The 27,931-nt window shown below is 50.4% G+C and overlaps 1 protein-coding gene across 2 annotated transcripts in view; it reads right to left on the bottom strand.

The window, feature by feature from the left end:
- The window catches only part of BSN (bassoon presynaptic cytomatrix protein), an 87,649-nt gene that overhangs the window by 17,002 nt on the left and 42,716 nt on the right, over positions 1 to 27,931 (bottom strand). Inside the window, exon 3 of one of the 2 annotated variants that reach the window (XM_053953507.1) lies at positions 24,800 to 25,606. In XM_053953507.1, the coding sequence (XP_053809482.1) occupies positions 24,800 to 25,606 (807 nt within the window). Of the gene's footprint in view, positions 1 to 24,365; positions 24,746 to 24,799; positions 25,607 to 27,931 lie in introns of those variants that run through there. The other variant, XM_053953508.1, reaches the window with a different exon arrangement.

Genomic DNA, 27,931 nt, shown 5'->3' with positions numbered 1-27,931 from the left:
TCGACTCTTCATGGGACCGCACTGGGAAGTGGATAAGGGAACAATCTCTGTTAAAAATAGCTCTGCCAAAAAGATTGTGGAGCTCTACTCTGAAATGCACCTTGTCTTTCAAAGCAGGCAGGAAGGCCTGGGTACAGTGGGAAGGCAGGAGCTAAGGAAGGGCAAGCAGAGAGGGTCCTTGGGCTTTGCCAGCTGTGAGAGGTGCCTGCCAAGCCCGAGACACTTGAACTGAGACACTGGCATATGCTGAGTTTGCATCTTCTCTTACTGACTTTTCCTTCAGCACCTCTAGGGTCTTAAATGCTGAAGAGACCCTGCTGACAGTCCTGCACCCTGCGCTTCAATCTGAACCCCTGTGGAAAATGACTGTGAGGTTATGGCAGAAAAGTAGTGAAGGGATAACTGAATTTTCCTGAGCTGTGGGAGAGCCCCATCCCTGGCACAGCCAGTGCCATGTGGAGCTGTGTGTGAGCACAGACCGTGCTGCTGCAACCAGTGCAGCATTTGCCATCACAGCTTACACTGGCTGCAATGAACACTCCAGCAGCAGCAGCTGTGAGCTGCCCAGTTCCCCCATGCACATGAGGAAGACAGAAATCCTGCCCACGGCAGCTGTGGGAAGGTGGAGGCAAGCAAAGCTGCCCGTGCCAGTGGGAATGCCTCCGGTAAACCATTCTGAGCTCTTTGTTCCATCTTTGAGAGACCTCTGCAGCCCCATCAACCACAGCACTGACACCTGTCATGTGTCTGAGGGTTAAATCCCAGGGGGATTTAGAATGTGAGGATGCTGAAGCTGAGGCACCTCCCAGCCTTGTGCCAGTGCCCCACGCTCTGCTGGTGACAAATGATCCGTCCCTCTCCCGCAGCGTTATCAGCTCGGTGTTTGGTTATCCCACAGCACCTGTGCTCCCTCTCAGAGGGACTGGCTCTGAAGCAGCTTCCTTCTCCATATAACCTGGCCTCAAGCATTTCCCAGAGAACACGGCCAAGGGGATTAAGCTGCCCCTGAGAAAAATGCAAACATTGGAGGAGTGGCTGCTTTGCTAACAGCTTGTAAATCCCCATTGAGATTAACCAGATCCCACGAAGATAATAATAATTAGCCTGTAATTAGTGCTTTACATGTCCAAACCCTTGGATGCCCAGAAAGCCAGGGTGCCCCTTGTTGGGGTGGAAAATGGGTAAAGAGCTTATGGCAAAGGCACGGCAGCTTATGTCTGAGTCTCCACACTTAAAGATTCTGGAAACCTTGGCCCTGATCAGGATGGGGATTGGGCTTTGCTTGGCACTGAGGTTTGCTGCCTTTGAACCACTGTGGTGGTGGGCATGGGGGGGTTTAACCATGTTGAAGCACAGTTATGGGGAATTGGGGCTGAGGAAGGCTGTGGCACACAGGGAAGATGGGCAACACTGCTGGGATGCAGAGTGGGCTCCAGGCAGAGGAAAGCATCAATAATTAAGAAGAGGGATGAAACCAAAGTGTGCCTGAGATGCCATCTGAAATGAAGAGGCACTGGCACGGCAGGGCACACTGGAACACAGCCAGCCAGAGGCAGGGGGGTGAGGCTGCTGGGGGCTGCCCAGCCCAGCTGGTTATCAGCTTACAGCCTTTGAGGGTCACTGCCCTGATTCCTTGGGCTCCCTGCTTTCCTTGCCTCCAAAGAACTGGGATTTGCAGAAGAGTCACAGGAAAAGTGGGTTCTTGGAGAGACAATCAGTGCTGCTGGAGTCACAAGAGGCAGGACAGAGCCCTGGGGGCAGGGCATGAGGGACTGAGGGAAGGCAGCTTCATTTAAGACATTGTATCTATGTGGGAATGACCATGCCAGGTTTCAACTGTGCACCATGCGAGTGGCATCAGGGAATGCCGAATTTGGCCACAATTCCTGCTGGCTCTGCTGAAGGGGCAGCAAGTGCTGTAAGTGCTGTGCTCCCTCCGGGGGACGAGGCAGGGTGGGGGTAGGGGGGTCAGCAGTGAGGGCTGCAGGGACTGGTGTGTGCCCGGCCTCCCCAGAGCTCCAGAGATGGCTGGCAGGTGGCCACAGCCGTGCTGGCCAACCTCCACCAGGTCTTACCCTGCAATTGTTTCAATTTACTAATGGGCGACAACAAAACTGTAATTAACAAGAATAGAAGTCTTCCTGCATAATTCTGGTCAACGTTACTACTTGGCAAGTTAATTAAATGCTGAATTCCCCCAGCGCCGCTGGGTTTTTTTAATGATGGAGTCAGAGAGCTTCAGCATCACAGTTAAACACGAATCCTCTGTTCAGTGACTTGGAGATCTGAGAGGCTTGGTGGGAGCCAGTGGTGCCAGAAGCTTCCCAGCTTCCCCAGTTAGCTGCTGGTTACCAGTCCCACCATCCCCATCAGCCCCTGGGCCCTTTGGCTCAGCCTCTCCAGTGCCTGGAAGATGCTCAGCCATGGTCTTTATCCCCACACAAACTGCTCCCCACAACGTGACCCCTGGGACTCTGCCCAGTTACTTATGCTCTACAGCATTATTTTCAACAATCAAAACAGTATCTATTAAAATACTGGGACAAAAATCTGTACAAAGTAAGATAAGCAGCATGAGGTACAAGTATCTCACAAGCCAGATCTCATCTCCCAGCATTAAATGCAGTGAATCTCACCAGAATATTTCATTTATTTGCTGACAAGTACTGTGCAGGGCTCGTCACTGTGACAGATGGATGCCTGGAAAATATGGAAAACACTTCTGGTATCTGAATCAAGATCCAAATTAACAAGAACCTCATAAAATCACTTCCCAAGCCCTCTTCTCAGCCCCACTAGCAGGAAAGCTCCGTTTAGGTGGGCTCCTGACAACCAGACACCTTCCACACACCCTCCCACAGCAGAAATGGGGGCATCTCACCGTGTGATCCCAGTTCCCCAGCACGCTGCATCCTTGTGCTAAGAACACTGCAGCTCTGACCATGCTGTGCATGGTTTTTAGCACAGTGTTGAAGGAAAGGGACTAAGTCATGCTTGATCACTGGCTGCCAGGGCTGTTTCAGACCCACCTCAGGCAATGCCAGGGGTCTGCCTGGCAGGTTCCCCACCTTCTAGGTGTTCCTGTGCCCTTCCCTCTCTCAGCTCTCTCAGCTGCAGCCTCCCCAGGCAACGCTGGTGCTCGCTCATTTCAGATGCCAATGCCTGAACACTGGCTGATGCTCACTCCCCCTTGGATTTTGCCCATTCTCCAGCTGAACTCTCCAGAGCCCCACCAGATCCCCTCCCCACACCTCTCTGAGCACCTTTGACTCAGCTGCCACAGTTTTGGGACACGGTGCAGGGAAGGGGGTGTGCTGACCAGTGCCAAAGGCTCTTCTCTGGGATTCTTGATTACAGAGGGGAGGATGTAAAACAAAATCTGACCAGGGCACGTTCACAAAGCGTGCTTTGAACAATCATGTGCCATCAGCAGACAACCACAGGCCTGGTTTTACCTCCACCCCAGCCTTTATCTCTCCTAGGAGGCTGAGGCAGTGATGGGATTTGAAACGAGGGCAAGGAAACAAAAACGTGCGCTGTGATGACGGAAGCACCAGAGATGAGGAGGAGAGATGGAACACATGAAGGAGGTGCTTGTGGGATGTGCATCTGTGGTGGGAACAGACCAGAGGAATTCAGGTGCCCCAGTACCAGGAAGAGACAAGGGAAACTGGGGGCAGCATGCAGAAAGAGGCATCCCTGGGCAGAGTGTGGGGTTGTGTGTCCCACACCACCGTTGACAGCCACCTCCAGGACAGACAAGGCAGAAAGTGTGGAGTACTTTATTACCTTGATTGTGCCTTTTTTTTTGCTCTAAAACTACCTCAAAATCCCACTCAAGCTAGATGCAGAACCGTCTGCATGTGTGCTTGCTAATGCAATGCTGCTTCTGAAGCAGCATGTGTGTAGATATATATATATATATATAATCTGTAAACAAAAAAGGAGCACTAAAAGAACTCCCAAGCAGTGGTCAGCAGGCCGTGTCTCTGGAGCCCAGAATGCTGATGCCTGCCAGGCTGGGGGAGCAAGTGGAGCTCCCCATGCATCCTTCCCCTGCCTGGCTCCCTCACACCACTCCCAGCCTAATGCCACAGGCTCCCAAGTCCATCTGCAGGGAAAGATGGAGAGGGGACTGCACACACCTCAGGCAGCTGAGTCTCCTCAGCTGCCAACTGCTCCACACTAATTGACTTCATTACCATCAACTGGGCAAGTTTTAGTGCAACCCCGGGCTTGCAGATCAGCTCCCCTGAAAGCCACCACAGTTATTTCAATCCCTTGCTATTTATAGCGTTTGACTAAGCCACCCAGTGATGTGTTTTCCAGCAACAGACTATTCTTATCTGTTCCTGTGGCTTGTCTCAGGCTGATGGAGCTGATGGTCCCTCCCCAGCTCTATTTTAAATGTGTGTGATGTATTGATGGCCTTCACACTGCAATAATGTGATTAAAAGCAGCACAGGGTAATGAGCTCGCCAGGATGAGCTCTGCCTCACAGGGCTTGTTTTCTGCCTCCCATCTGCTCCACTTCATCCCTTCTCTGTGCTGGGACCTCTCTCAGGTGGAAAACAGACACAGAAAGAGAGGATGGAAGAAGCTGCACACAATGGCTGAGCACTGGAGCTGCTGCCAGCGTGTTGGGATGGAAGGACATGGGCCGAGGCACCTCCTAGCCCTGTGACAGCTGCAGGGAAGATAGTGTGTATTGCACCAGTGCTCCCTCCCCAAATCTACCCAGAGGGGACCTGGAGCAGGAGCCAGGTGTCAGCTCCATAACCCATCCCCTTTACTGGTGCCATGGAGAGGGGAATGCAAGTAGAGATGGGCAGCCAGATAACTAAAAGCCAGGTGCTACAGTGGCCATCACAGTCCTGCTCCTTGTCTCTCCCTTCCCCTTGCACGTCTCATCCCAGGGATTATGCTCCCTGCTCCTGACTGCAGTAGGGATGAACCAGCCCTCCACGGCAGAGCCTGAGGGTCAGCAAAACAGCTCCCATGGGGCCTCCCACCCTGCGGCTCCGTACTCCACATAGCCAGCGGAGGATTATTCCAGCTGAAAGTCTTTGATGAGTAATAGCAATGCTATCCCCTGCTCGCCTTCGAGGAATAGCTGTGCTCTTGCCAAGTCCAGCTTATTCCACTGCAGCAGCCGATGGCCGGGCCGGTGAACGCCGCCACGCCAAGGGGAAAGCGTCGCAAGGAGAGCTGTAGGAGAGCGGCTCTAGGAGAGCTACAGATGGGGTTGTCACCACCATGACCAGCCTGGACTACCTGCAGCTCCTTGCCCAGCTGCAAACCCCACTGGCTATGACCTTGGGTCAGGGCATCCCATCCTGGGCAGTACTCCTGTGGCAGAAGTGGAGGCGGAATCATAGAATTACGGAATTGTTTAGGTTGGAAAAGAGCTGTAAGATCGAGTCCAACTGTTACCCCAGCACTGCCAAGGCCACCACTAACCCATGTCCCAAGTGCCACATCTGCATGTCTTTTAAATCCCTCCAAGGGTGGTGATTCTATCACTTCCCTGGGAACCCTGTTTCAGTGCTTGACAAACTTTCTCCAAAGACACAAAGACATTTTTCCTAATATCTAATCTAAACCTGCCATGGCACAACTTGAGGTTGTTTCCATTATCCTAGCACTTGTTACTTGGGAAGACCAACCCCCTCCTGGCTAATGTCCTTTCAGGTAGTTGTAGAGAGTTGAAGTTTCCCCCTGAGCCTCCTTTTCTCCAGGTTGAGCCCTCCCAGCTCCCTCAGCTGCTCCTCAAAGGACTTGTGCTCCAGACCCTTTCCCTGCACCGCTGCCTGTTGCAGTAAGCAGATGAACTTTTTGGAGTGCTGACCTGTGGACAGGTATCCCACTCTGCTGTCCCCTGCCTGTCCCAGAGCTCCCAGCAAGGGTTCTTCCCAAATCTGGCTTGACAGAAGCTGAGGAAAATGCCAGCAACTTTTCCACGTTATGAGGAACTGTGGTGTTAGTCAAGCTCAGACTACTTTTTGATATTGTTATTTCACTGTTGGACCCCAAAAATTTTATTCCACAGAATTGGGAAAGCAGCTCACCTTGACTGACCCAAATGCCAAGGGGTCGGTTGGACAACCAACATCTGGCTGGGACCCCAGAATAAACCCCTGGCTCTGGCATCCAGCTGAAGCCCTCACAGCCAGCAGCTCCCACCTGGAAGCTTCTCATCACCTGCATCCCTGTGCAGCCATAGCCACGAGCCAGGCTCCCCCCTGCTCATGCCTGCCCATCTTCCATTCCCTCCAAAATTAGGGCAGCTGCTGTGGCAGGAAGCACCTTCTGTATTTTTGGAGCTTGAAAAAAAAAAAGAAAAAAAAAAATTCTTTTTGAACGGCAAGAATGTTTCTAAGTCAAAGGATTTAAACTATTTTGCAATCAAGGAAGTGTATTTCCAAACGAGCTGAAGGCGAGAGCCTGGGTGCTGTGTGGGCTGTGTGAAGGGGCTGCTAAAAAAGGGTACACAGCTGTCCAAAATTTGGAAACCGGTGCTTTTGCAGAATATATATAGACATCTCTCCCCACTCAACATATTTCCTTCCAGTTCATTAGATTAAAAAAAAAATATCAGTAGGATATTAAGGAGAGCACTTTGATGCTTTTGGCATGTCTAAAAGCCATGGGACGAATTTCCCAGGGCTTTGGGTGAGCATCCATTGCCCTGGGAATGGCCTGCTGAGCAGCAGTGTCACTGCCATGCTCCTGCACTAACACAGACATCCAGAAAGAAACCAGCTGCCTTTGGGAACAGGAAGCAGAGGTGCCACCTCCCAGTGGTGGTGGAGATAAACGTGAGTGGGTTTCCCTGGAGATGGTGAGGAGACATGGAGGCCAACCCTCAATCTCCTCCAACGGGCCATTCTCTCTGTTACTATCAGCCACTCCCATCTACACCTGGTCACCCCTCAGTACTTTGGTCCAAATTTCACATCTCACCCTTGATTTCCCACAGTTGCCACCACCAGGTAGCAGCTTGGTCACTCATTTATCTCTGTTGTTATTTCCAGTCTGGATGTGCTTGTGTTTTTTCTTGGCCATTGGCTATCACCACATATCTTCCGCTACCTTGACCATTACCTGATGTTTCCTTCTGCAGTGAGCAGGTGGAGATAAAACTGCCCCTGGCCTGGGATGGACTCAAGATGGAGCATCTTTCCAGAGAAGTGGGAGGAAAGTCGTGTCCAGGCTGGACAGCTGGAGGTGCAATGATGGGAAGTGACATGTGAGCATGTGCTGAGTATTTAAGAAAAAGGAAAATAGGAGGAACAAGAGAGCAAATCTGATGCTGAAAGCTCTTTTCATTTTCCTTTTCACTGAGTCTTACTATTCCTCTCTGTTTCATCTCAAAGAGCTAAATTAACTACCAGCTCAGTTCTGAGAGACTGGATCCAAATGGATGAAGTATTAAGAAGATTTTCTGTTCACAATAAAATCCAGGCAACGGTATTAAAGCAGCAGAGGGTTTGGTCTGGTTTTCACAGATTAGCTATGGCTGTCCCAAGGACAGCAAGCTCCAATTTTCTCATTTTGCTCCAACATGATATTTATAGAGCTATCTGGATCATTTACAGTCATTGCAGACCAGACTGGGATGACCATCATCTAACCATGTAGAAAAGAGGAATGCAGCTCTTGTTCTCCACCATGTCCAAGCTCCCTGTCCCTTCTCACCCACACACAGACCAGTTGTTCCCAGCATACCCTCCCTGAGGACTTCTGGGTTCCTGCTCTGGCACTGCCAGGGATGCACCCACTGAGAAGCTGCATCTTCTCAGCAAGTTCCAGTGCCATCCAGCACAGCTCCCCTTCCAGCAGCCAAACACTAGCACTGAGCCAGGAGTCTACTCTCCCCAAGTGATAACGAAGTAATATATTGTTCATTTTTGTCTGAATCGATCTGGGCATGCATTGTAATTTACTCTGTGATCCAGTACTCCTTAACAGTATTTATCAGCCTGTCAACCAGCCTGATCTTTAACAGTGCCCATTATCAGGATGTATTTCTCAACCAAGGTTGACAGCAGGAGGAGCATCTCTGAACACCAGCTGCATGATAATAATCCCACAATAATGCCCAGGAGATGTGAAGCAGGTCCAGCAGAGCCCATAGCCAGTCACCATGGACTCCCTCCCGTTGAAGCAGGTGTGGTGTAGGTGCAAGGTGTTCTTGGTGGCTATTTCACACACGTTTGGCACAGTAACTGTGACTCCTCAGAAGCCATTTGAACCCGCATGCAGAAGATTTTGAGTCTGCAGCAAAAATAATGCTTGCTAAGGGAAACCTGGCCAACTCTGCAGAAAACAAATACACTACTCTATGTGTTTTTCCAACTGAATGGAAGAAAATCCAAGAAAAGCTAAGTTTATCAAAGGAGTCTTATTTAACCAAAACCTTCTTTTTTCATAGGCACTAGTGTTGACTAAAATATCCAGCCTTACAACTAGCAATTTGCTGCATCTGATAAAGGCAGATTCAAGCTGTCTGATTGCTCTGTTTTAAATTGCAGAGAGCCCCAAGTGTCTATCAGACACTCATTTCCAAACCAGAAGAAAATCAGCATCTCAGGAAACTTCAGCTTCCTCTCCCTAGGAGCTGCTTCCCCTGTCCCCTCACCCCAAAGCAGTCCAGCAGCAGCAAACTGAGTTTGAACCTCTTTCATGATCACAAGGGATCATTTCAAAGCAGGCTGGCGAGCCATCAGTGGTGTGGCTTAGAAGCTGAGGACGTCACAAACCAACATCCTGCAGTACCTGCACATAAAGCTTTCCAAGCTTTAAAAACAGTTATATTTTTTAATATTAACCCAAGAGACAACCCTATTTTGGCAGAGACTGAAACCCCCACATGAAGGTGGCTGAGGGTACTCAGGGCTGTACTGCTAAGAGCCACCAAAGCCCTTTTCCCATTGTCCTTCCATGGGGAGCAGATGTACCACTGGAGGAGATATCTGCATCCATGATTTTTGCCCTGAAATGCATGTGTGCCTAGAGGACTGGATGCTTTGGTTTCTGTGGGCAGTGCTGCTTGACCACATTAAGTGACTGCTGCTTCAAAAAAAGCCCATGCACTCCACTCCAGGCTTCAAGGCTGTGAGTCCTAATTCCAGCAGCAGAAATATTTTAATTAAATGAACTACCTTTATGGAATATATCAAGTGATAAGCTTGAAAAATTAACTCCCATAATCTTTCATGCTGCTGTGCAGGTCAATAAACTATTACACTAAAAGGCTGGGAAACGTTCTAGAAACATGAGTTGTTACAATGGAGATGGATGAGCCATTTTACTTCCCAAATTATACACAGCAGCATCTTTCCACACTCATGCCTTGCACACCCTCTCCCATCCCCTCACCTGTTGCCCATGGCAGAGCTGGAGTGGCAGAGCCAGCATCTCCCACCTGCTTGGGGTACAGTTCCCAGCCATCCTCCCCAGGAACATCCCCCATCCTCACCATCTGGCCTCATCTTGAGTGTTTCCTGACTCCTTCCAGCCCACATTTTGGGCACTTTGATGGGGTCAGGAATCATGAGCTGCCTACAGAGGGATAATGTGTCTTGGTGGGGCCAATTCAATTTTCATCACCTTCGGTACTTATTTTAAACTTAAGATTCTTTTGAAAACCACCTTGTTTTAAATTAAACTTCAGTAGGAATAGGTGATAGCCCCTCAGCTGGTGATTTGATGGTGACCCTGACCTGGATGAATGTTGCCACCAGCAGCACCCAGTCTCTCTGGAGCCAGGAACTGGCTACAGCTGCTGGGGTGGAAGAGCTGCGATTCTCCATCTCAAGAGTAAATGCAGCAAGAATGAAGCTGAGAAGCCAAAAGGAAATGAAATGATGAAGTTCACATAAAATGGTTGCTTTAAAAAAAATTTAGAAAATCATATGAATCACATATTTACTCAATTTAATATGATCTGTGAAGGCATTTCCTTCCCAAGCTGCCCTTTCTGCAGACAGACAGATGCCTGTGGGACTTTGTGGCTCCTGAAGCCACAAGAGGAACCACCTCACTTAAACCCTTTAAGTAATTTAAGAAGCTCCACTTTAAGAGTAGTTCGGGGCCACTGCAGAAACCTGCTCCTCTAAAGGCTGGCAACACTCCCCTGACTTCCAGCCTGAAGAAAAACCCAGATTTGTTAAAAATACTTCTGCCTAGCTCTGGTTTGCTCTTCTTCTCCTCATGTCCTATTTGCTCTCGGCAAACAGATGACTGTTGGTCATACTTAACAGCTCTGAGTAAACCAGGGAATTATGTAAAGAGGGGAATTTCACAGCTCCTTCGCAGACCCGAGTGCGGGTGTTTGCTCTCAGCAGCCAGTGGGATCTGCTGCCGCAGCTCCCTCACCCGGGTCAGCACTCAGCCATGCACATCCCGAGGATCCAGCCCCACTGCCTGGACCCTGCCCTGGCTTGGACAGAGCCCACACCTGCAGAGCCATGGGCAAACCCACACCACCAGTCTGTCCTCATACCCACAATCCACACTTTGTAGGGTTATTCCCAAACCAAATACCGGTAGGGTTGCTTTTCTTTTTCTTTGAGAATATTTTGAGTCAAACAAACCCCTCTGAAATCAATGCTTATTGCTTCAACAGGCTTGGGAACCAGGTGCTCTTTGAGCTCCAAACAATTAAAATATCCTAACCAAAAAAAAAAAAGCCCTAAAGTAGCCCTTCATGTCAGAGCTCAGAGACTGCTACTTATCTCCCAGTCATGACACAAATAAAGCCCAAAGGCTGCTAGCTGTGGCATGGGACAATACAAAGCATCTGAAAATTCCCAAACAGATCTCCGAAATTAAGAAATCCCTGAAACCCTCCCTTTGTGTTACAGTATTTTGTTGTACTCTTTTCCAGTATCCCATGGCAATGAGGTCTCTGGGCTAACTGTGCAAAACATCTTCTCCCCACCTCCCAACCTCACCTTTCTTCTGGGTTTTGTGTTGTGAGAAACACAAAAGCAGATGAAGGATTGTGCTCTGCCGTGTGTTAGGACACAGAGTGATTCCCACTCTGTCCTTGGTTATTCACATTTTTGGTGCAAAGAGGCCCCCAGAAAATCTGCCTTTGAGGCTTTTCATCATTCCAGGGAAAAGGGAGGTGGAGGTGGTCCTATATCTGTTTCCTTACAGTAACTCCTTCACAAGGAAATCACGGGAGAGGGCATCAAGGAATGAGAGCAGCATGAAGGACTTGGACCGTTCTCCAGAGACTTAAGCTCTCCTAATGTAGGGTTTATTTCACTTAAACTATCCAAAATTTGGTCATCCAGTCTCAGCAGGTCACCATCTGCCCCAGGTGGGAGATGAGCATCTCCAGGATGAGAAGCCAACTCCCTTGCAAGGCATCACCCTGATACCTTGCCACTCTTTCCATCAACTTGGAGAGATAAGCCTGAAACTAATGCGGGCAGGGGGGCAGATAAACCCTCCCTTTCCATTCCCAGAGGCCACGGCATGGCCAGCAGAGGGTCCCTGTGCCAAGCAGCCTGGGCAGAGCAGAGGCTCCCTGAGCACAGCACCGCTCACCCGCAGCACACTGCCTTATTTTAGCAGGCAGAGCAGATGGCAGTGGGAAGATGAGGAGGCAAAGCAGCAGTGAAGAGAACACTTTGGAAATAAAGCCCCATGCTCTGCTGAGGAGGTCTGGTGCATTTTCATGGTTGTAGCCAGAATGAGCTTTGAGGCAGCTCAAGGGTTTGCTGGTGGGGGACCTATAGCCATGGAGAGGAGAGACAGGGAAAAGCCTGCTCTGGTTCCCAAATACTGCTTGGCACAGACAGGGACAGCTGGCACTGGCTCAGCACAGCCTCAGTGAGGCAGAAACAGAATTGAAATAATCCTCAGCAAAGGAGGCAGAGCCCTTGCAGAGCCTTCCAGCCCTGGTGAGAGGGTGCTTGGGCTTCACTGGCTCCTGCCCACGGGGCTGGGGGAAGCTGGGACCATGCCCTTCCCCCGTATCACCATGGATTTTTGAGTGGCTGAGCCTGAACAGCTCTCAGGGCTGGATCTTCCCTGCCTGAAACACAGGGGATGCTCTGCAGAGCACCCCTCTCTGAGCCTCTGAAGAGATGGGGACCACGGCAGCAGCACACAGGGACCAGTCCAGAGCTGAGCCTGGACTGCAGGGTATGCTGGGGAAGATAGTTTACTCACACCTGCCCTGTGCCACCTGCCAGCACGGCCCCTTGTGCCCCAGAGGCTGAACCCCACAGCACGGCTGCCACCATCCACGTGGGACAAGAGCTGTGACATCCCAGCTTCCTCCTGTCCCCTTCACCTGGTTCCACGTCCACTGTGAGCAGCAGCATAAAGCACAGCAGTAACCACAGCTGTGTCCCCCACATCCCTGTGCCTCCACTTTGCTGTCCCACACACAAAATGTAACTACAGCACGTGCACCTTTCAAATTGTTTCTCTTCCAAACACCTCAGAAAGTTGTTTAAGTTGCAAAGTATTACCTGAGGCTTTCTCATCAGATTCTTAATTAGCTGAAACGATTTGCTTTGTTGGGGAATCGCTTCCAGGAGCTCCTAGAGAGCTGTAAAATCAGCTCTAGGAACAGCCTCAGAAGGGAAATGCATTTCAGCTGGGCAGCAAGTCCAGCAGTTGGCTACACCTCTGCCCACCCCCACCCCAGCAAATTCCACTCTGCCATACAAAGAATTGAAGCAATTTTAAAGAAAAAGTTTGATATTTCCTTCTGTTAGTGCAGGAGTGCTGTTAGTGCAGCCAGAATCTCTGGCTGAGATTCTCAATCTGCTGTTTTCAGGCTGGGGGCACATTTAATTCCTGAATTCCTGGCATTGCCCTCGCTGGGAATTCCAGCTCCCCACTGCTCTCAGCGCACCTGTGCTTGGCTGTGACTGCATCAGGACTATAAACCAACCACCATTCAGTTTGCAAACAACAATTTAACAACCAATGTTAAATCCAAGGAGGATGGTTTTTTTTCAAAGAGAAGGTGCCAGCATTCCTGTTAATGGGCTGCTTACTTATAACAGCTCATTTTGTGTACTGCCTAGAAAATCTCACTTCTCTAGGTGCCATTTGAAGCAACATATTTAGAAACTCTTGGCAAAGTACAAAGTAATAAATTATTTTGGATCTCCTTTTGCCAGAGGGCAGTCACATGAGCTCCTGCTCAGTTTCCTGAGGGTGTGGCTATGCTCCCTCTTTAAACTTCGTGTCCCATTTCTTATCAATTTTCTTATGCATGGCCAGGACTGCCTTTAAAATTTGGGGGATTTTACATTCACAATAATTGGGTGGCAGAGCAGCCACTTGCAGGTGGAACCCCATATCATCATCCCCAATGCTGGAGGTGATCAGCCCCAAGTAGACGCTGGCATTCCCTCTGGGAGATCATGGAATCCTAGAATAGTTTGGGTTGGAAGGGACATTCAAGATCATCTTGTTCCACCCCCCTGCCATGGGCAGGAACACCTTCCACTAGACCAGGTTACTCCATGCCCCATCCAGACTGTCTTGAACACTTCCAGGGATAGGGCACCCAGAGCTTCCCTGGACAGCCTGTGCCAGGGCCTCACCATCCTCACAGCAGAGAGAAATTCTGTTTACACTGGAGCAATCAATGTCCTTAGGAAGCAGGCAAGCCCCTAGAGACACTGGAGCCCTTGCTGGCCCTGCCTCTGGCACTCTCCTTAGCTTTGTCAGTTTCTCAAGGGACATTTCCTAATAACTCCTCATTTTCTCAGGGAATGATCACACATTTGATGGAGCATTTTATCCCCTGGTGGCTTCTAAATATTGCCTATGCTTTCTAAATACTGCAGGGTAGTATTTAGTACACAAGGGAAGGAAAAGCGGAAGCCCGAGCTCTGGAAACACCTTTCCACTTGCTCACAGGAGCAGGAAAAGGATAAAAATTGAAGAAGGAAAGGAGTGCAATCATTGCTGGATCAAGCATAAGCATCTGTGTTAATGCCCTGGCTTACAATTACAATCACTTACATTAATAATGGCACCTCCTGGCTAATCCCTCCTCCGCTCCCAATTGTTGGAAGGGAGCTAGTTCACAGCTTTATGTGAAGAAAGAGGCTATGGAAGCATTTGGGTGTTTAAGGAATCCTGTCTCACGACCAAGGAAGCTGCAGCATGGCTTCTGTCTGCCCACTGGAGCAGCTGCTCTTAGGCACAAAAAATTAGGGACACATAGGAAAAGGAAGTTGTTTCAGATGAAATGACAGGGGCAGGGATGATGATCTGTGCTGAATGGGTTAACAGAGGGCAAGGAAATGAACAGGGAGTGGAAAATGGAGGAACCTGTCATTCCCTCTTCTGCTCTGTGGAGAAAATGCAGATGGAGGAAGCCAGGGTTCACAAGGTCCTGTGGCAAGGCTTTTAAGTAGGTCAGACGCAGATGAACTCCCTGGAGGGGGTCAGAGTGCCTGTAAAAGTTTGGTACCCAACTCTTCCTCATGCCAGGATGTAGGTCCCCAGAAGCCATGCAAGAATTTCCTCTGGAAGAATAGAAAATTAGTACAAACAAACCCATTTCTAGCATCTGGGGCTTTGCCACCCAGCACCTGCCCTGGGGTGCCACACGGGGACCCACCTTCTGTGAGGGTCTCACACCTCCAGAAGACAAACTGTCCCTGTGAAACATTTTCTTTTCAACTTCCATAGCAAATGTCAACCAAAAAGGCATTCATCATGTGTTTCCACTCAGTCCCTGACCCCTGTGACAGAAAAATCATTGGAAAGATGGCTGTGAGGTAGCCACAGGCCACACAAACAGCTCTGCCACCGAAACTGAGAACCATTACCTGTTAATGTAAGAATGTAACATTGTAATGTAAGAATGAAATGTTGCTCAAAATATCCATTCAGAGAACCTTCCCAGGCTCAGAGTCTCGGTATGCTTCAAAGAATGAGCTTGCTTTCATTTTCTGTTTCACTTTGGTGTTTATTTTAGCTTCAGGCTGGTGCCATCCACCTTCCACAGCTCATCAGCCCAGTAACCAGGCCAGGGGGAGGAGGAAGGAGCAGCTCCCTAGTGCACCTCCTTAGTCCATTCAGCTTTCTGCCTTTTCACATGCGGTGAGGTTTTGTGCTTTGAAATAAGAGGCTGAAGTGCCCTGGCTGGCAGTGCTTGCTCCTCACTGCTGCCTGGCAGAGAATGGCTGCATGCAGGGAATGCTGCACTGGAGCCCGGCTGCGTCCCGGGCACTGCAGCACTGCAGAGCCCCGATTCCCCCGGCAGCATTAATTATACAAGGCCTCCCTCTCCACCACAGAGGAAGGCTTTGTTTCACAGGAGAACAGTTTATGCTGCAAAGCAGGGAAACTTGAGGAGAGGGATGATGGTGAGGGCCCAGCTCCCCATCCCAGATCTGCTGGCAGTGCCACCTGATGGGACAAGCTTGTGTCCCTCCAGCAAAGCCCCACCAGCAACCTGATCATCCCTGCCCATGGTAGGGGGATTGGAACCAGATGGGCTTTAAGATCCCTTCCATCCCTTCCAAACCATTCAGTGATCCTATGATTCAATGGAGGAAGAACAGGAACACCCAGCTGGCCACCTCCTGAGCAGTCATTTTTAACCACACCAATAATGCCATTTCTTGCCATAGAAGTAAATGTCATTTCTTCCTTTGCCCAGCAGTGTTTTCTCAAACACCCAGTGTATACTGCTTGGGAGATGGGATCTCAGTCCTTATCTCGCATGGCTCACCCCAGCACAGGTGTAGTTGGGAAAACAGGGAATCCCAGCACACAGCAAGGGCTGGATCCTGAAATACATGGTATGTGGAACACTGTTAAACCAGGGTGAACCCCTGCATTGGCTGAGTTGTAGAGACCACAAACTGTCTTTCAAGTCCTGCTGATCCTTACAGAAGGACACAGCCTTCAATAGCACACACTCTGATAAAGGCCTGGACTTTTTTCAGCAGCATAGCACCAATGTACTTCCACTGCCCAAGCTGCCCACGTGGGCTTGTCCTGCCCATGGGACTTTACCAGCACAGTTTGGATGTGGCAAGAAAGGAATCAACGTAAGAGCCCGGCCTGAACTAGCAAAACCCATCCCAACAATCTCATCCCATCATCAGCATTCCCATTGGATTCTTTCCCAGCGTGGCCACACCCTTCACCATTGGCAGCCCCTCTCCTCAATCTCATTTTGTTCCAGGGACCTTTACAGATCCTAAAGTCTGTAGGATACAACTGCAAAATGCCACTGGGCTCAACAGGAGAAACAATGGTGCTTTGGTAAGTGGATCAACACCAGCAAACTCAGTCTGAGATGCTCCCATCACAGCTGGAAAATTGAGCATCTCCAACTGCAGCCCAGCCCTAAAGCTGCCTCCTTCTCAGCCCACTCAGAAATCCACTGTTACAAAGCCAATTAAACGCTCGATTAAGTGTCCTAACATGTTCCCAAATAAAGCATTAACATGGCATGTTATTAAAAAAAAATAGAAAGAAGAAAGATCCAGGTTGTATAATGGTCTGTGAGCCCATCAGGATAAGCTGTGGCTGCTCACAGGGGTGGAAACAGGAGCTGAACAGCCAAATCCTCTCGCCATCTCCCACTAAAAGAGCTGTTTCCTCTGTCTGCCAGCTTTAGACCAAAACTCTGATTTAGGTGGTCCCACCATTCTCATCTGCTGCTGGTACCTGCTCAGGGACCACCAGCCCCCACAGTGCTCCTCAGAACATGCTGCTCCAAAGGTTCCCTCCAATCCAACTCCCCCCACACCTTTTGCCTTTGTAAGAGCAGTGCCTACCACCACCTCCACCAGCAGCTCCTGCTGTGGGCAAGGGAGAGGTCTAGGACACAGGAGCCCACACACTCCACCAAGCAGCCTGGACTCAGGGGTCAGCGCTGCCATGTCTACCAGACCCCAAGGAGCCATCTCATAAAGCTGACCATCACAAACATGATCCAAGTGTGATCCAAACCCCTCTGATCCAAGCACTTTGTCTCCCAGCGTAGAGAAGGCAATAACCTCACCAGTCCCTGCACTGGGGACTGATTCTGAGCTTCTTCAGACACTCATTGTTCAATGCAAGGCACAGCAGGAGCAGGAATGAGTGTCCAGGCTGTCCTCATTCCCCTGAGAGCTCCATGCCTCCTCTGTACTGTTGCTTCCTCTTCCCCTGCCTTCCTCCATCATCTCCTGCTCTTTGCTGCACCTGGCACAGCGTTAGGAGGGTGACACAGGAACCCCCTCACTTTTCCCCCCATGCCAGCTGTGTGCCTGAATGAGGTGTCCACTGAGGTCTGCACCAGCTCCCTGTGGGGGTTCTCATCTGGGGTGCCAAGAGGACATCTCTGTGTTGGTGCTGCAGTGGGCATCAGCAACACTGCCCAAAGCAGCAGAGAGGCACAAGGCTCCTTGAGGCACAGAGCTCCAGGGCTGCCCCACCAGAATGGCTGCTGGGCCTGACTTGAACAGCAAAGGCAGAAAACCCTGTGCTAGAACCAGGTGACCTGAATTTTGTGAATGAACTGGGGTTTTTTTGCTCTCCAGTACATATATAAATGAAACCCTTTCTGATATCTATAAAACACTATGGCAGCTTTAGCTTGTCCTGCTTCCTCTCTGTGCTTCCACTTTGCCTATTTTTGCTGCCTTCAACCTTTCATGTGCACAACAGTAACTCTTTTCAAAGCTTCTCAAGGTCAAGAAAGTCCCTAACAGGGTGCATTAGGGCAGTTATTGATCTTCTCTCAGCCTTTCCCGGAGCTGTTCCAAACTGTGAAACCTCAGTCGGGTGATGGAAAGTTACTCAGGCCCTTCCCATGTTGGTGAATTTTAATATTCATGGCACCCAACTGGTGAGAATATCCAATGCCCTTGCAGTGACGGCCCTGTACGTCTGTGTCCGTGTCCCTGCTGCAAGGTCACTGTCCCTGTCTGTCTGCTCGAGGATGGCTTGAGCCACTTCCTGAAGGATGAGTTTGTGGAAGTTTCATGGACAGAACACCATCACCCCCGAGAAGCAGATCTGCAATACCTGCCAAAATAAGCATTTGCTGGGAAAAGCTGTCAAAGCTTAGCTGGGGAGAAGAGCTGTCATGAGCACCTCTTCATGTTATATGGGCAAAAAGCATTTCCCCAAATTTTTCTTTGTCACTTTCTAGGAAACCATAATCAATACCACAAAGATGAAGTTTCACCACCAATTAAAGCAGAACCCACAGCGAGGTGATGGCTCCATGAGCTCTTACAGACTATTGAGAAGGACATCAGCAGTGGAGACTCAGGTATCACATCTGTCCTGCTGCCACCTCACCTCCAGCACTACAGGCTGGCCCAGAAGCAATACTGACCTCCCCAAAGCCAAAGGGCTGCCTGTTGTAAGCCCAAATCTTTTGACTGCCTGAGCCACAGCAAGTACTCAGGCTTTGATCCTGACATATCCACTCACTTCCCAGCAAGACAGCTCTGGAGACACCTTGGCACTGCTGGCCCTAGCAGCTTGCTAGCCCAGGAGCACAGCAATACAACAGGCAGCAGCTCCAAGTCCTAGGGCACAGCAAATGTGCTCTGGAAAACCAGCCTGGCATCGGGGAAACATAATTCACTTCAAATATATCTTCATTTAAAAGGCAGAAATCCCCTACTTTGCTCAGCCACTGTCACTCCTCTCAAAATATTGTTCAATTTTATGAACCATTGAAAACAATCTGCAGTGTGGGCAGCGGTTGCCTCAGAAGTATCAATCAGCAGGGTCCACATACAGCTGACATTTGTCCCTTAATAATATAATTGCAGCTAAAACAAGAAAGGAACCTGGAGTTCTGGCTTTTTTACTGATTAAAGAAAGGAACAGCAGTTCTTAAGATAATTTTAAAGTGGCCAGAAGCTGAGAGCAGGCACAGCAAGGCAAACCCCAGTGTGTGGAGCAGTCCCAGAAGTTCCAAAACCACAACCAGCAGAAGACAAGAGCCAGCAGCAGACACAGGGCTAACATCTAATGGGGTTCTGCAGAAAATCCAGCAGTGAGGTCCAGCTCAGAAACTTGGACTGCATAAGTGGACCACCCACAGATGCTCCTCATCACCCATCAGGTCGGACTCCACTCTTTAATTCAGACTTGTCTGCAAGGTTACGATGACTCCAGCCCCGTGTCTGCAGGAGGAGCTGTTGGGGAGCGCAGTGCTGCCCAGCCCAGCAGCAGGAACCAGCTTAATTACAGCAGGTTCAGAAAACTCCTGAGTCACAGCGAGCTGTTAATTACCAGCCTTTAACAGGATTTGAGGGCTCAGGCCAGCGAAACCGCCTTCCTCTCCTGCAGAGCTACTATGCAGAGCTCTCAGTTTGACTTAAGTTTATGTGACTGACCCACATATTCATACCCTCAGGGCTCGGGTATTGTTCAAAATCATGATTTCTGCACAAAAATCTAGGAGAAACCCAGCAATTGTTGCACCCTGGGCCTTGCATCTCTGGGTACCTCTTTCTCCCGCAGAAAACTCCAGGGTCCAACCCCCTGCCCACCTTTCAAGAATGGCACTTTGCTCTTCCTCGTGTCCCTGGAAAGAGGACTGGGCCATCCTAGCACCTGTCTGAATTCCAGGGACACTGCCAAGCTGTCATTGCAGGACACTCGAGTTAGGGAAAACAGCCTCAAAAGGGTGACTGACAACAGCTGCTCCCTGCTCCATCAGGAGCTGCAGAACTCTGCTGCCCTTTGAGCCTGGTAGGAACAACAGGACAGTAACAGGATCTGGATTCCTATGGGAAAATGATGCTTGAAAACTTTAAGCCCCTGTCCCTACTTGTCACTCATCCTCCCTGTCACGCTCGGAAGGCAGGCAGCTCTTTGGGAAGCATTTCTGATCGTCCCATGAAGGACATAGGGCTCTCTGAGATGGAGAGCTGCTGGATCCCCAACACAGACACCTGGTTCTTCTTAAGGCACATATATCCTGCTTTTCTGCCTTGGAAGGAGGGGGGAATGGCCCCAGACACCAGACCGGGGTTGGAATTTCCACCCCAGGACAGTGCTGAGCTGGAGTCTCTCTTAACCCCGCTAATCCTCTTTGCTTAGGAGCTAATTACATTCCCAGCGAGAGCAGGGACCCTTGGGAAGGGGGCAGGGAGGCACAGTACAATCGGGAGTTGAACACAGGCTCCGGGCTGCCGGCTCCCCCGGCTGCGAGGGCAGGTGAGGCAGGAGCCCGACGCTCCTCCCTGCTCTCTTTTCAGATCTCTGAAACGTATGTGCTGACACCAAAATAATTTTGGCACAAAACCTTTCCTCGGCTCTCCTTCTCTAACCCATCCTCTGGCTGCCGGCAGCGATACCCTGATCTGCACAAAGGCTGATCTCACGGAGCTTTTTCCATCTCCCTGAAGTCCGTTTTCCCAGGCATTCCTCCTTGCAGCCGAGCGCAGGAGCTGCCGTGGCTGCTTCTGCAACTAGGGCAGGTCAGCCCCATCCTCAGCATCAGCATCTCGAACCTGAGCAGTGCAGCAGCCCACCCAGGGGAGCTGTTCTGCTTAGGGACCAATTTATGCAGCAGGAGCTCTTGGATTGTGATGAAAAGAGAGGTCCGGGGCTTTCCAGACAGTATTTGTTACAGGGATCACAAACTCTTTGCAAGAAATCCATCTGAATGGGCTGCTTTGTACCTGGCTGCAGGTACAAGGGGAGTAGCAGAAGGGGAACACGTCCCATGAAGGGCTCGAGCAAATGCTGCATTCTGTGATACCACACCCAGGATAATCACAGAATCCCAGATTTTAAGGGACCTTAAAGCTCATCTCATTCCACCCCCCTACCATGAGCAGGGACACCATCCACTGGACCAGGTTACTCGAAGCCTCATCCAACCTGGCCTTGAGCACTTCCAGGGATGCAAAGTCCACAGCTTCCCTGCGAAACCTGTTCCTGTGTCTCACCAACATATGACAGGCATATGCTATATTATATATGCATATAATGCATGTAATAAGGAGCCCAAGAGCATTAACTGGTGAGATCAGACAGGTCAATGCAGCAGCACCACCTATGACAACATAAGTGTTATAAAAAAAAAGAATTATTTTTACAATGCATGGGGCAATCAAGGGAAAAAAAAAAGCAGTTTTAGCATCTGGATGGGGTATGGCAAGTACCACAAATCAGTAAGAGGACCCTCCTGAGGGTCAGGTGCCCATTGGAGGTCACAGCCTGGCACCTGGGAATCAGCAGTGTTCTGCAATGAAACCTGTCACTGCTCCTGTTTCAGTCTGGTTAATTAGGCAAAGGGGCATCCTGCCATGTTTATTTAGTAACACAACATGCATAGGTCATTTGTTCCTTAATACAAAACCCCTGGAGTCAATTGGGGTCAACTGGGGTTACTGGGGTTACATCATGCAAGCACAAGGGCAATCACGCTGCAAGCCAGCTCTTGCCAGGTCACTTGTTCCCTCAGCAGGCTCTGCCATAAACAGGAGAGATTTCCTACATCCCCAGTGAAATGATCCAGCACTTGGTCTTCCTGCAACAGAAACCTCTTCCCTACAGCTGAGGCTGTAGGGAATTTGGGAGAGTCCCAAAGTGTCATCTCTGGCTTGAGAACATCTCATAGTACTGCTCCCAGGATGCAGTTCCTGGAGGAGGTGAGGAGGTGGGAGGAAGCTCCAGGCACCTGTACTCCTGGTATTTCACATAAACAACTTACTTAAAGCTGAGTAATTATGGTAAAGCTGGATATTATGGCAAGCATGCAGAGGAAGTGGAAGTCAGGCACGCTTTTGGGATTCCTCTGCTGGTCACCCACAGCTTCCAGAGCCATGAGCCACCATAGTCCACATCCCATTCTCCTGGGATGTTCTGCCAAAATGCCACCCTTATCCCTAAATTCTTCACATGCCCTAGGTGTCCAGTCCTCACCAGCACCTTCTGATCATGCCCACCAAGACCCAAAGCCAGAGGAAAGCCAGCCTTGCTGGCAGATCTTCTAGAAACTCTGGGCTCAGAGGCGCGACCCAGCTTCTCATGTGTGGGATACTCTTGGAGCATCCTTCACCTGCATAAGCATCAGTCTACAGTGGAGCAAGGACAATAAGTGAAGCACAAGTTACCCTTTTCTTTGGGTGGCTCAGCACCTATGCAGCTCAGCCAGTGAGTTCACAGAAAACTAGCACTTTTAGTGTTTTCTTCTCTTTTGGTAGGTTTGAGTGCACTTGGCTGAACAGAGTGCCGGGGAGGAGGCAGCTCCTTGGATACCTCCCCAGGCAGCTGCAGAGGGTGGGAGGGGACGGCAGGGACACAGAGCCTCCGACTCCATCTTTAGATCAGGAGTGGGATGGGAATGAAAATACCATGGGTATAATAACACATCTTTCCAGGGAAATCAGAAGTTTTAGGGGGATGCAAATAGGGGCAACAGCCTTTGCTGCTTTCTGGAAGTGACAATACACTTTAATTTGCAGGAAACACATGGTTTTAGCACTATTTTCCTGCAAAACTCCATCCTTTCTCCAAAAACCAGGATGCTGTGGGCCATGCCCTCTCCCTCCCTGTGACTGATGCTTTTTGGGCCCAGGGTGAAGCCTTGCCCAGGCTCCAGGGGTGTGTGCAGAGCGTGCTGCCAATCTCACCACAGTTCGTGCTCTTCTGCACTTACCAGACTTGGGATCAAATCCCTCATTAGTTTTCACACAACTTCCAAGGGCAGCTTATAGCCCTTAGCTTATAGCCCTTATAGGTCCTAATTCATCAAACAATTAATGGATCAAGCCTCACTACTTCAAAGAGTGAGTTCTGGTATTTGCATGAACCTCAGGGCTTGGGACAAGCCCATGTGAGCTGCAGGCAAAGAGAGATCAGACCACAGAGCAATTTTCCCAGAAGATCAAGCAAACCTAAAGCCCAACCACATTAACAGACCTCACGATGCTTTCCTTTCCTCAGAAAGTTTTTGTTAAAAACATCCACAGCACAAGTGTTGCATTTCTTCCTCAAGTCTTATAAAAATAAATCCCATAAACCAACCCAACCATGCAGAGCTGGACAAAGGTTCAGTGTAAAGGGAAACAAAACCCACGACAGCACCATGCCCGGGTAAGACCTTGCTGTGGGTCTTCACTCTATGTGAAGGCTCGTAGATGTTGCAGGGATGAGCTGCAGCAAGAAACACTAAGGGAGCATACATGCCAGAGTGGGTTTGCCCAAGGGTGTCTGAAGGTATTTGCTCAAGAGCTCTGGGAACCTCGGCAGAGTCCAGCCTTCAAAATCTGAAATTTAATCCCAGGTGTCAGCTAGTGACCCTGGAGACAAGGGCTGAGGAGAGCTCACCTTTCCCTGGTACATGCAGAGATCACCATGTTACTGGCTACATCCCAACCCCAAATTAATTCTCTAATTAATTAATTAGCAGCCAGGTGCCAGCAAGCATGGAAGCCTTTTCACCAATTCATGAGCTTTCTGAAGCTTGGGAACAAGCTGCCCAGGGGCATGCCAACACGGGGTTCAGCCCTACCCAAAGAACAAACACTTGGACAGCTTTCCTCACTCAAGCCCCCAGGGCAGGGTGCAGGCAGTGGTGGGAGCAACAGCAGGAGCAGAGCACTGACATTGAAAACAGCATTGTGTACACTGAGATGGCCATTTGGGGGGTTTGCACCTCCACAGACACTCGGGGAAGGCGCCTCCTCCACTGCCAACGTGACCACAAGTGAAGCAGCAGCAGCAGCAGCTTCAGGAAGAACAGAAAATTACTGGGTATAATTGAAACTGCAGGGAGGAGCCAGGGACGTAAAATGTAATTATCTGCCATGAAACGGATCCAAGATTAGCAATCCTACTTCTGGTCATTTCAAGTTCCCATTAACTTCTCCATGTGCTGATGTTATCGGTTCTGTGTCTTAACTGTCTGCGAGATGCAGCACTTCCAGGAGCAAGCTCTGGGCCTCCACTGGTCAGGGTCTCAAATCACTTGTCTAGGAGGGGGTGAAGGGCCTGGAAGATGTCCCTCTCTAGCTCCCAAGGTGGAAGGGGTAGGAGGATGCTCCAGCTGAACCAATTGCACCACTCTCCTCTCTAAACACCAGTGGCTAGAGTTGGCTACAGTGCTTCTTTGGTGCTTGGGAAGATGATCTCTGTGGGCATCACAATTCAGAGACATTCTCAACTATAACAGGTAAGATTGGGTGGATTTCAGACTATCTCAGTCTCCGTTCTCCTCTCCTTGCACTCCATCTCAGCAGGCTGCAGAATTCACCATCCAATTCACATCCATACAACACTGGGCATCCCCACATCCACCCAATGCACAGCTCATTCCATTGTCCTGCACCCAAGCTCCTCTTGCTGAGGCCCTGACACTTTCTTCCCCTGTATCATCTTCCTTGCAGCCTCACCATTTGAGAATGCAGGAGCTGCAGAACATCCCTCATTAGCCTCATCTCCAGTCTGGCCAAGGCCTCAATCCACAGCAACAGGAGAAGAACACTAGTTGGTGACTGGCACTTGCATGACCTCACCCTTGGACACCTTTGGGGAGCAGTGGGCACTGCTGGGGGTGCTCTTAACAACAGCCATGCCTTGTTCTGTTCCTTGCATGAAACCAGCATGAAATCAGTGTACACACACGAAATCCATGTTTTTGCCAAGAGGTGAAGGACCACGGACTCCAGCCCTGCAGCTTGCCCCAGGAGGAAACTGGCTTCAGCAGTTTCTTAAAGGCTTTTTTATGGACCTTTGAAAGCAAGCACCCTATCTTTTCTCCCTTTTATGCAAGGAGAGAGCACGCACCCTTGGAGCAGAAGATGCCCGTCCCCGCCAGCCCCCTTACCTCCACGAGGTGAGGCGTGGGGTTGAAGCCGCACATGTTGCAGACCTGCTGCCGGCAGGTTGTGCAGGTGTTGTAGTTGGGGGGCTCACTGGAGCCCACATTGATCTCCGCCTTGCAGAGGGGGCACGAGACCCTTGCTTTCGGCACTTCCTTTGGCTTGACACCCTGCTCCGCTTTGCCCGGCTTCGCCGCCGCTGCGGCACCAGCCCGGCCCTGTGCCCCTGGGGCTTTGGGACCAGCCTCTTTGCTGGCGTCGCTGAAGACAATTTTTGGAGGCACTTTGCCAGGAGATGGCTGGCTCGGAGCAGGGGCCTCTGGCTGGACAGACATGAGCGTGCTGGCCTGGGTCAGGAGGGATGCCCCGAAGCCGAAGAGCTTCCCTGTGAGCCCCTCCTGGGGCTGCTCTGGTGCTCCAGCCCCAGCGGCCGGGGCAGCGGGCTTTGCCCCTGCATCTCCTGGCGTCTTTCTCTGCTCAGAGGGGGAAGGCTTGGCTTGCTGATGCTGCGGGGAGGACCTGGCCTGATGCTGCGGGGAGGACCTGGCCACCTCCTGAGGTTTTGGCTGTCCTTGACCGTGCGGTTCCCTCTGCGGCGTTGTGGGCTGAGGTTTGGGTTGCTCTTGTGGCAGGGGGCGGGGGGCTGGTGGGGTCTTATCTGCAGCCGGGGGTTGCGGGTGCTTGGCTGGGGACTGGGAGGGGGACGGCGAAGGGGAGTGCAGCTGCTGCTGGCTCTTGGAGCGAGGAGCGGTGGTCATGTCCATCCCCAGCGCCCGCTGCATCTGGCAGTTCAAGCACAGCCATTCCTTCACCTGTGAGATAAGGAGAGGACACGGGCAGTGAGTGATAGGTAGGCACAGCTGTCTGCAGGTAGCCCCAGCACACCCTTACCTCTCCCCAAACAGACCCCACATAGCCACAGGAACCAGTCATCAGCCCCTGAAAAACATTTTGGTACCATGTTCTTCACCAGCAGTACCTTGCAGTTGGGGCAAGCAGCCCCCATCTGTCACAGGTACCCATGGCACAGCATGCTGGCATGAACACCAGCTTTAATTAGCTTTGGTCTGCTTCCAAGGCTTCTGCTGCGAAGTGACTGCTTGCCATGAGGCTCTGCCTCTCCTGGGGAAAGAGGGGCCTTTCCGAGGGCTCATAGCTCCACCAACTCCCAAAGCCCATTTCTTCCCTCCTGCTTGGTGACCAGAGATACCAAAGAGAATAGCCAAGGCCAAATAAGGAAACACCACTGTGCCATGCTCAGCGCTTCCCTGGGGCTAGCAGAGATGGATTTTCTGGAATCAGTGCAGTGGTTGTGATATTCCATCTCAAAATTTGGCTCTGGAATGCTATAAGAGTGCTGCTCCTTGCACAATGCATCTGCACTTCCAGGAAGGGAAGTGCAGGCTGGGGAGCAAAGGGTTAATTTTCACTCTCACCATAATGAACTTTTGCATGCAAATGAAAAATAGAACAGTTCCCTGGCTAAGTGGTGATAAACGAAATTCTTTCCCCACGAGAGATGTTCCCTGTGACACACTAATGTCTAAATTAAGTTAATTAAAGAGGCTGTAGAGCCTTTCCGTATGAGGAATCACCAGGATGCTCAGCAGCTCCACAAGTATTAATATACAGCACAGTCAGCAGGACAGCCAGGTCTGCTTGCAAAAGACTTCTCCAAGACAAGCAACTAAGGTGGCAAAAAGGACAAGGACATTCCCAAAAACCAGAGCAGCACCCAGGACAAGCAGATGCAGAGCCTGGCAGGGCCAGCACCCAACAGCTCCTGGGCCTTGTGCTCCCTGCAGGCTGCACATTCCACAGGCCTGCACCCACTGCACGAGGTGTGCATTTTCCTGCCTTTCATCCTGGAAACCATCTCTTCGTTCTAGTGTTACGGATCACCTCTAAGGCTCAGCTTAATCCCTGCTGCACAGACATTAATCACCTTGCCCAGTCCCACAGCTCCAGGTCTGCCTGGCTTTTTGGTCCTACAGTTGGAGGCAGGGGTGATTCATAACCTGGCCACAGGGTTTTCCCCCCTGTACTCCAACCACACAAACAGGCACATTTCAACAGGCACATTTCAACCTTTTTCTGCTTGCAGGAGCTGCCTGCAGAGATGCAGTTGGGTGTTATTAAAGGTCTCATGATGGGGCATGATGGCAAGTTCTCGAGAGGTGAGGCAGATAAGCCCTAAACCCACTGTTACAAGTTCCCTCCCCAGAAGGGTTCTCATAAAGGCCAGCTTTCAAATAATAAACTTTTTAAACCAGAGGAAATTCAGATCAGCTAGGAAAGATGGGTTCAAATTCATGGGGGGTGGATGAAACCTCCACCTGCCCACCACACCCCTTCCCCTCTCCGCCCAGCACATGCCGAGTGCCAAGGCTTGGCATTGCCTCCAGCAAAACTCTCCCCATCACCTTACAAGCCTGGCTGCACATCAGCTCTGTGCTTTTCCCAGACTTCCCTGTACTTGCTGAGCTCCCACGCCACTCTCTACACCAACCTCCACTCGAGTCCTTCACTTGGAGCCGAGGGAAAACAGCCTCCGTTTTCCCCAGCAATTTTGCGCTACATTTTAGTTTCTCCAAGCTGTTCCAAAGGAGCCACATTATATTTAGTTCCAGAAAATAGTACTTCAGTTTTTATAATTTCTTAGGGTCTTGCTGTCTCTCTTCTGACATCCAGAATTTCTTGCGTTATTTTTGCTTTCACACCCCCTGGAATTTTTCCCCACAGTTCTATTTCAAGAGAGTGTCTACCAAAATCCCATCAGCTTTGCCCACCATCCCCATCAGCTCAAATTAAGGGAGAACCAATCCTTTCTATTCAGGTTCTTGTTCCCAGGATGCAAGAAATTCAAATCTTCCCTCTCCGCATAATCTCCTTACCCACATTTTAAGACCCTTACTGAGGTGGAAACTGGGGGAAGAGGAGATCCACTCCCTCCCAGTGCCACACACAGCCCCCCACTCTGCCTTTGGCCAAGGCTCCTCCAGGAAAACCCAGGCAGTGGAAGGCACTGTGCCTGGGTCCTGGGGCCACAGGAGCTGCGTGTGCCTCATGGACAAGCCCACCAGGACCTCCCTCAGCTCAGGGCTGAAGAACAATGGAATCATTGTAACTTTCTTACT

Source organism: Vidua chalybeata, chromosome 12 (assembly GCF_026979565.1).
Source record: "Vidua chalybeata isolate OUT-0048 chromosome 12, bVidCha1 merged haplotype, whole genome shotgun sequence".
Taxonomy (NCBI): Eukaryota; Metazoa; Chordata; class Aves; order Passeriformes; family Viduidae; genus Vidua; species Vidua chalybeata.
Note: the sequence above shows the minus strand (reverse complement) of the source record. Positions and strands in the feature narration are given on the sequence as shown.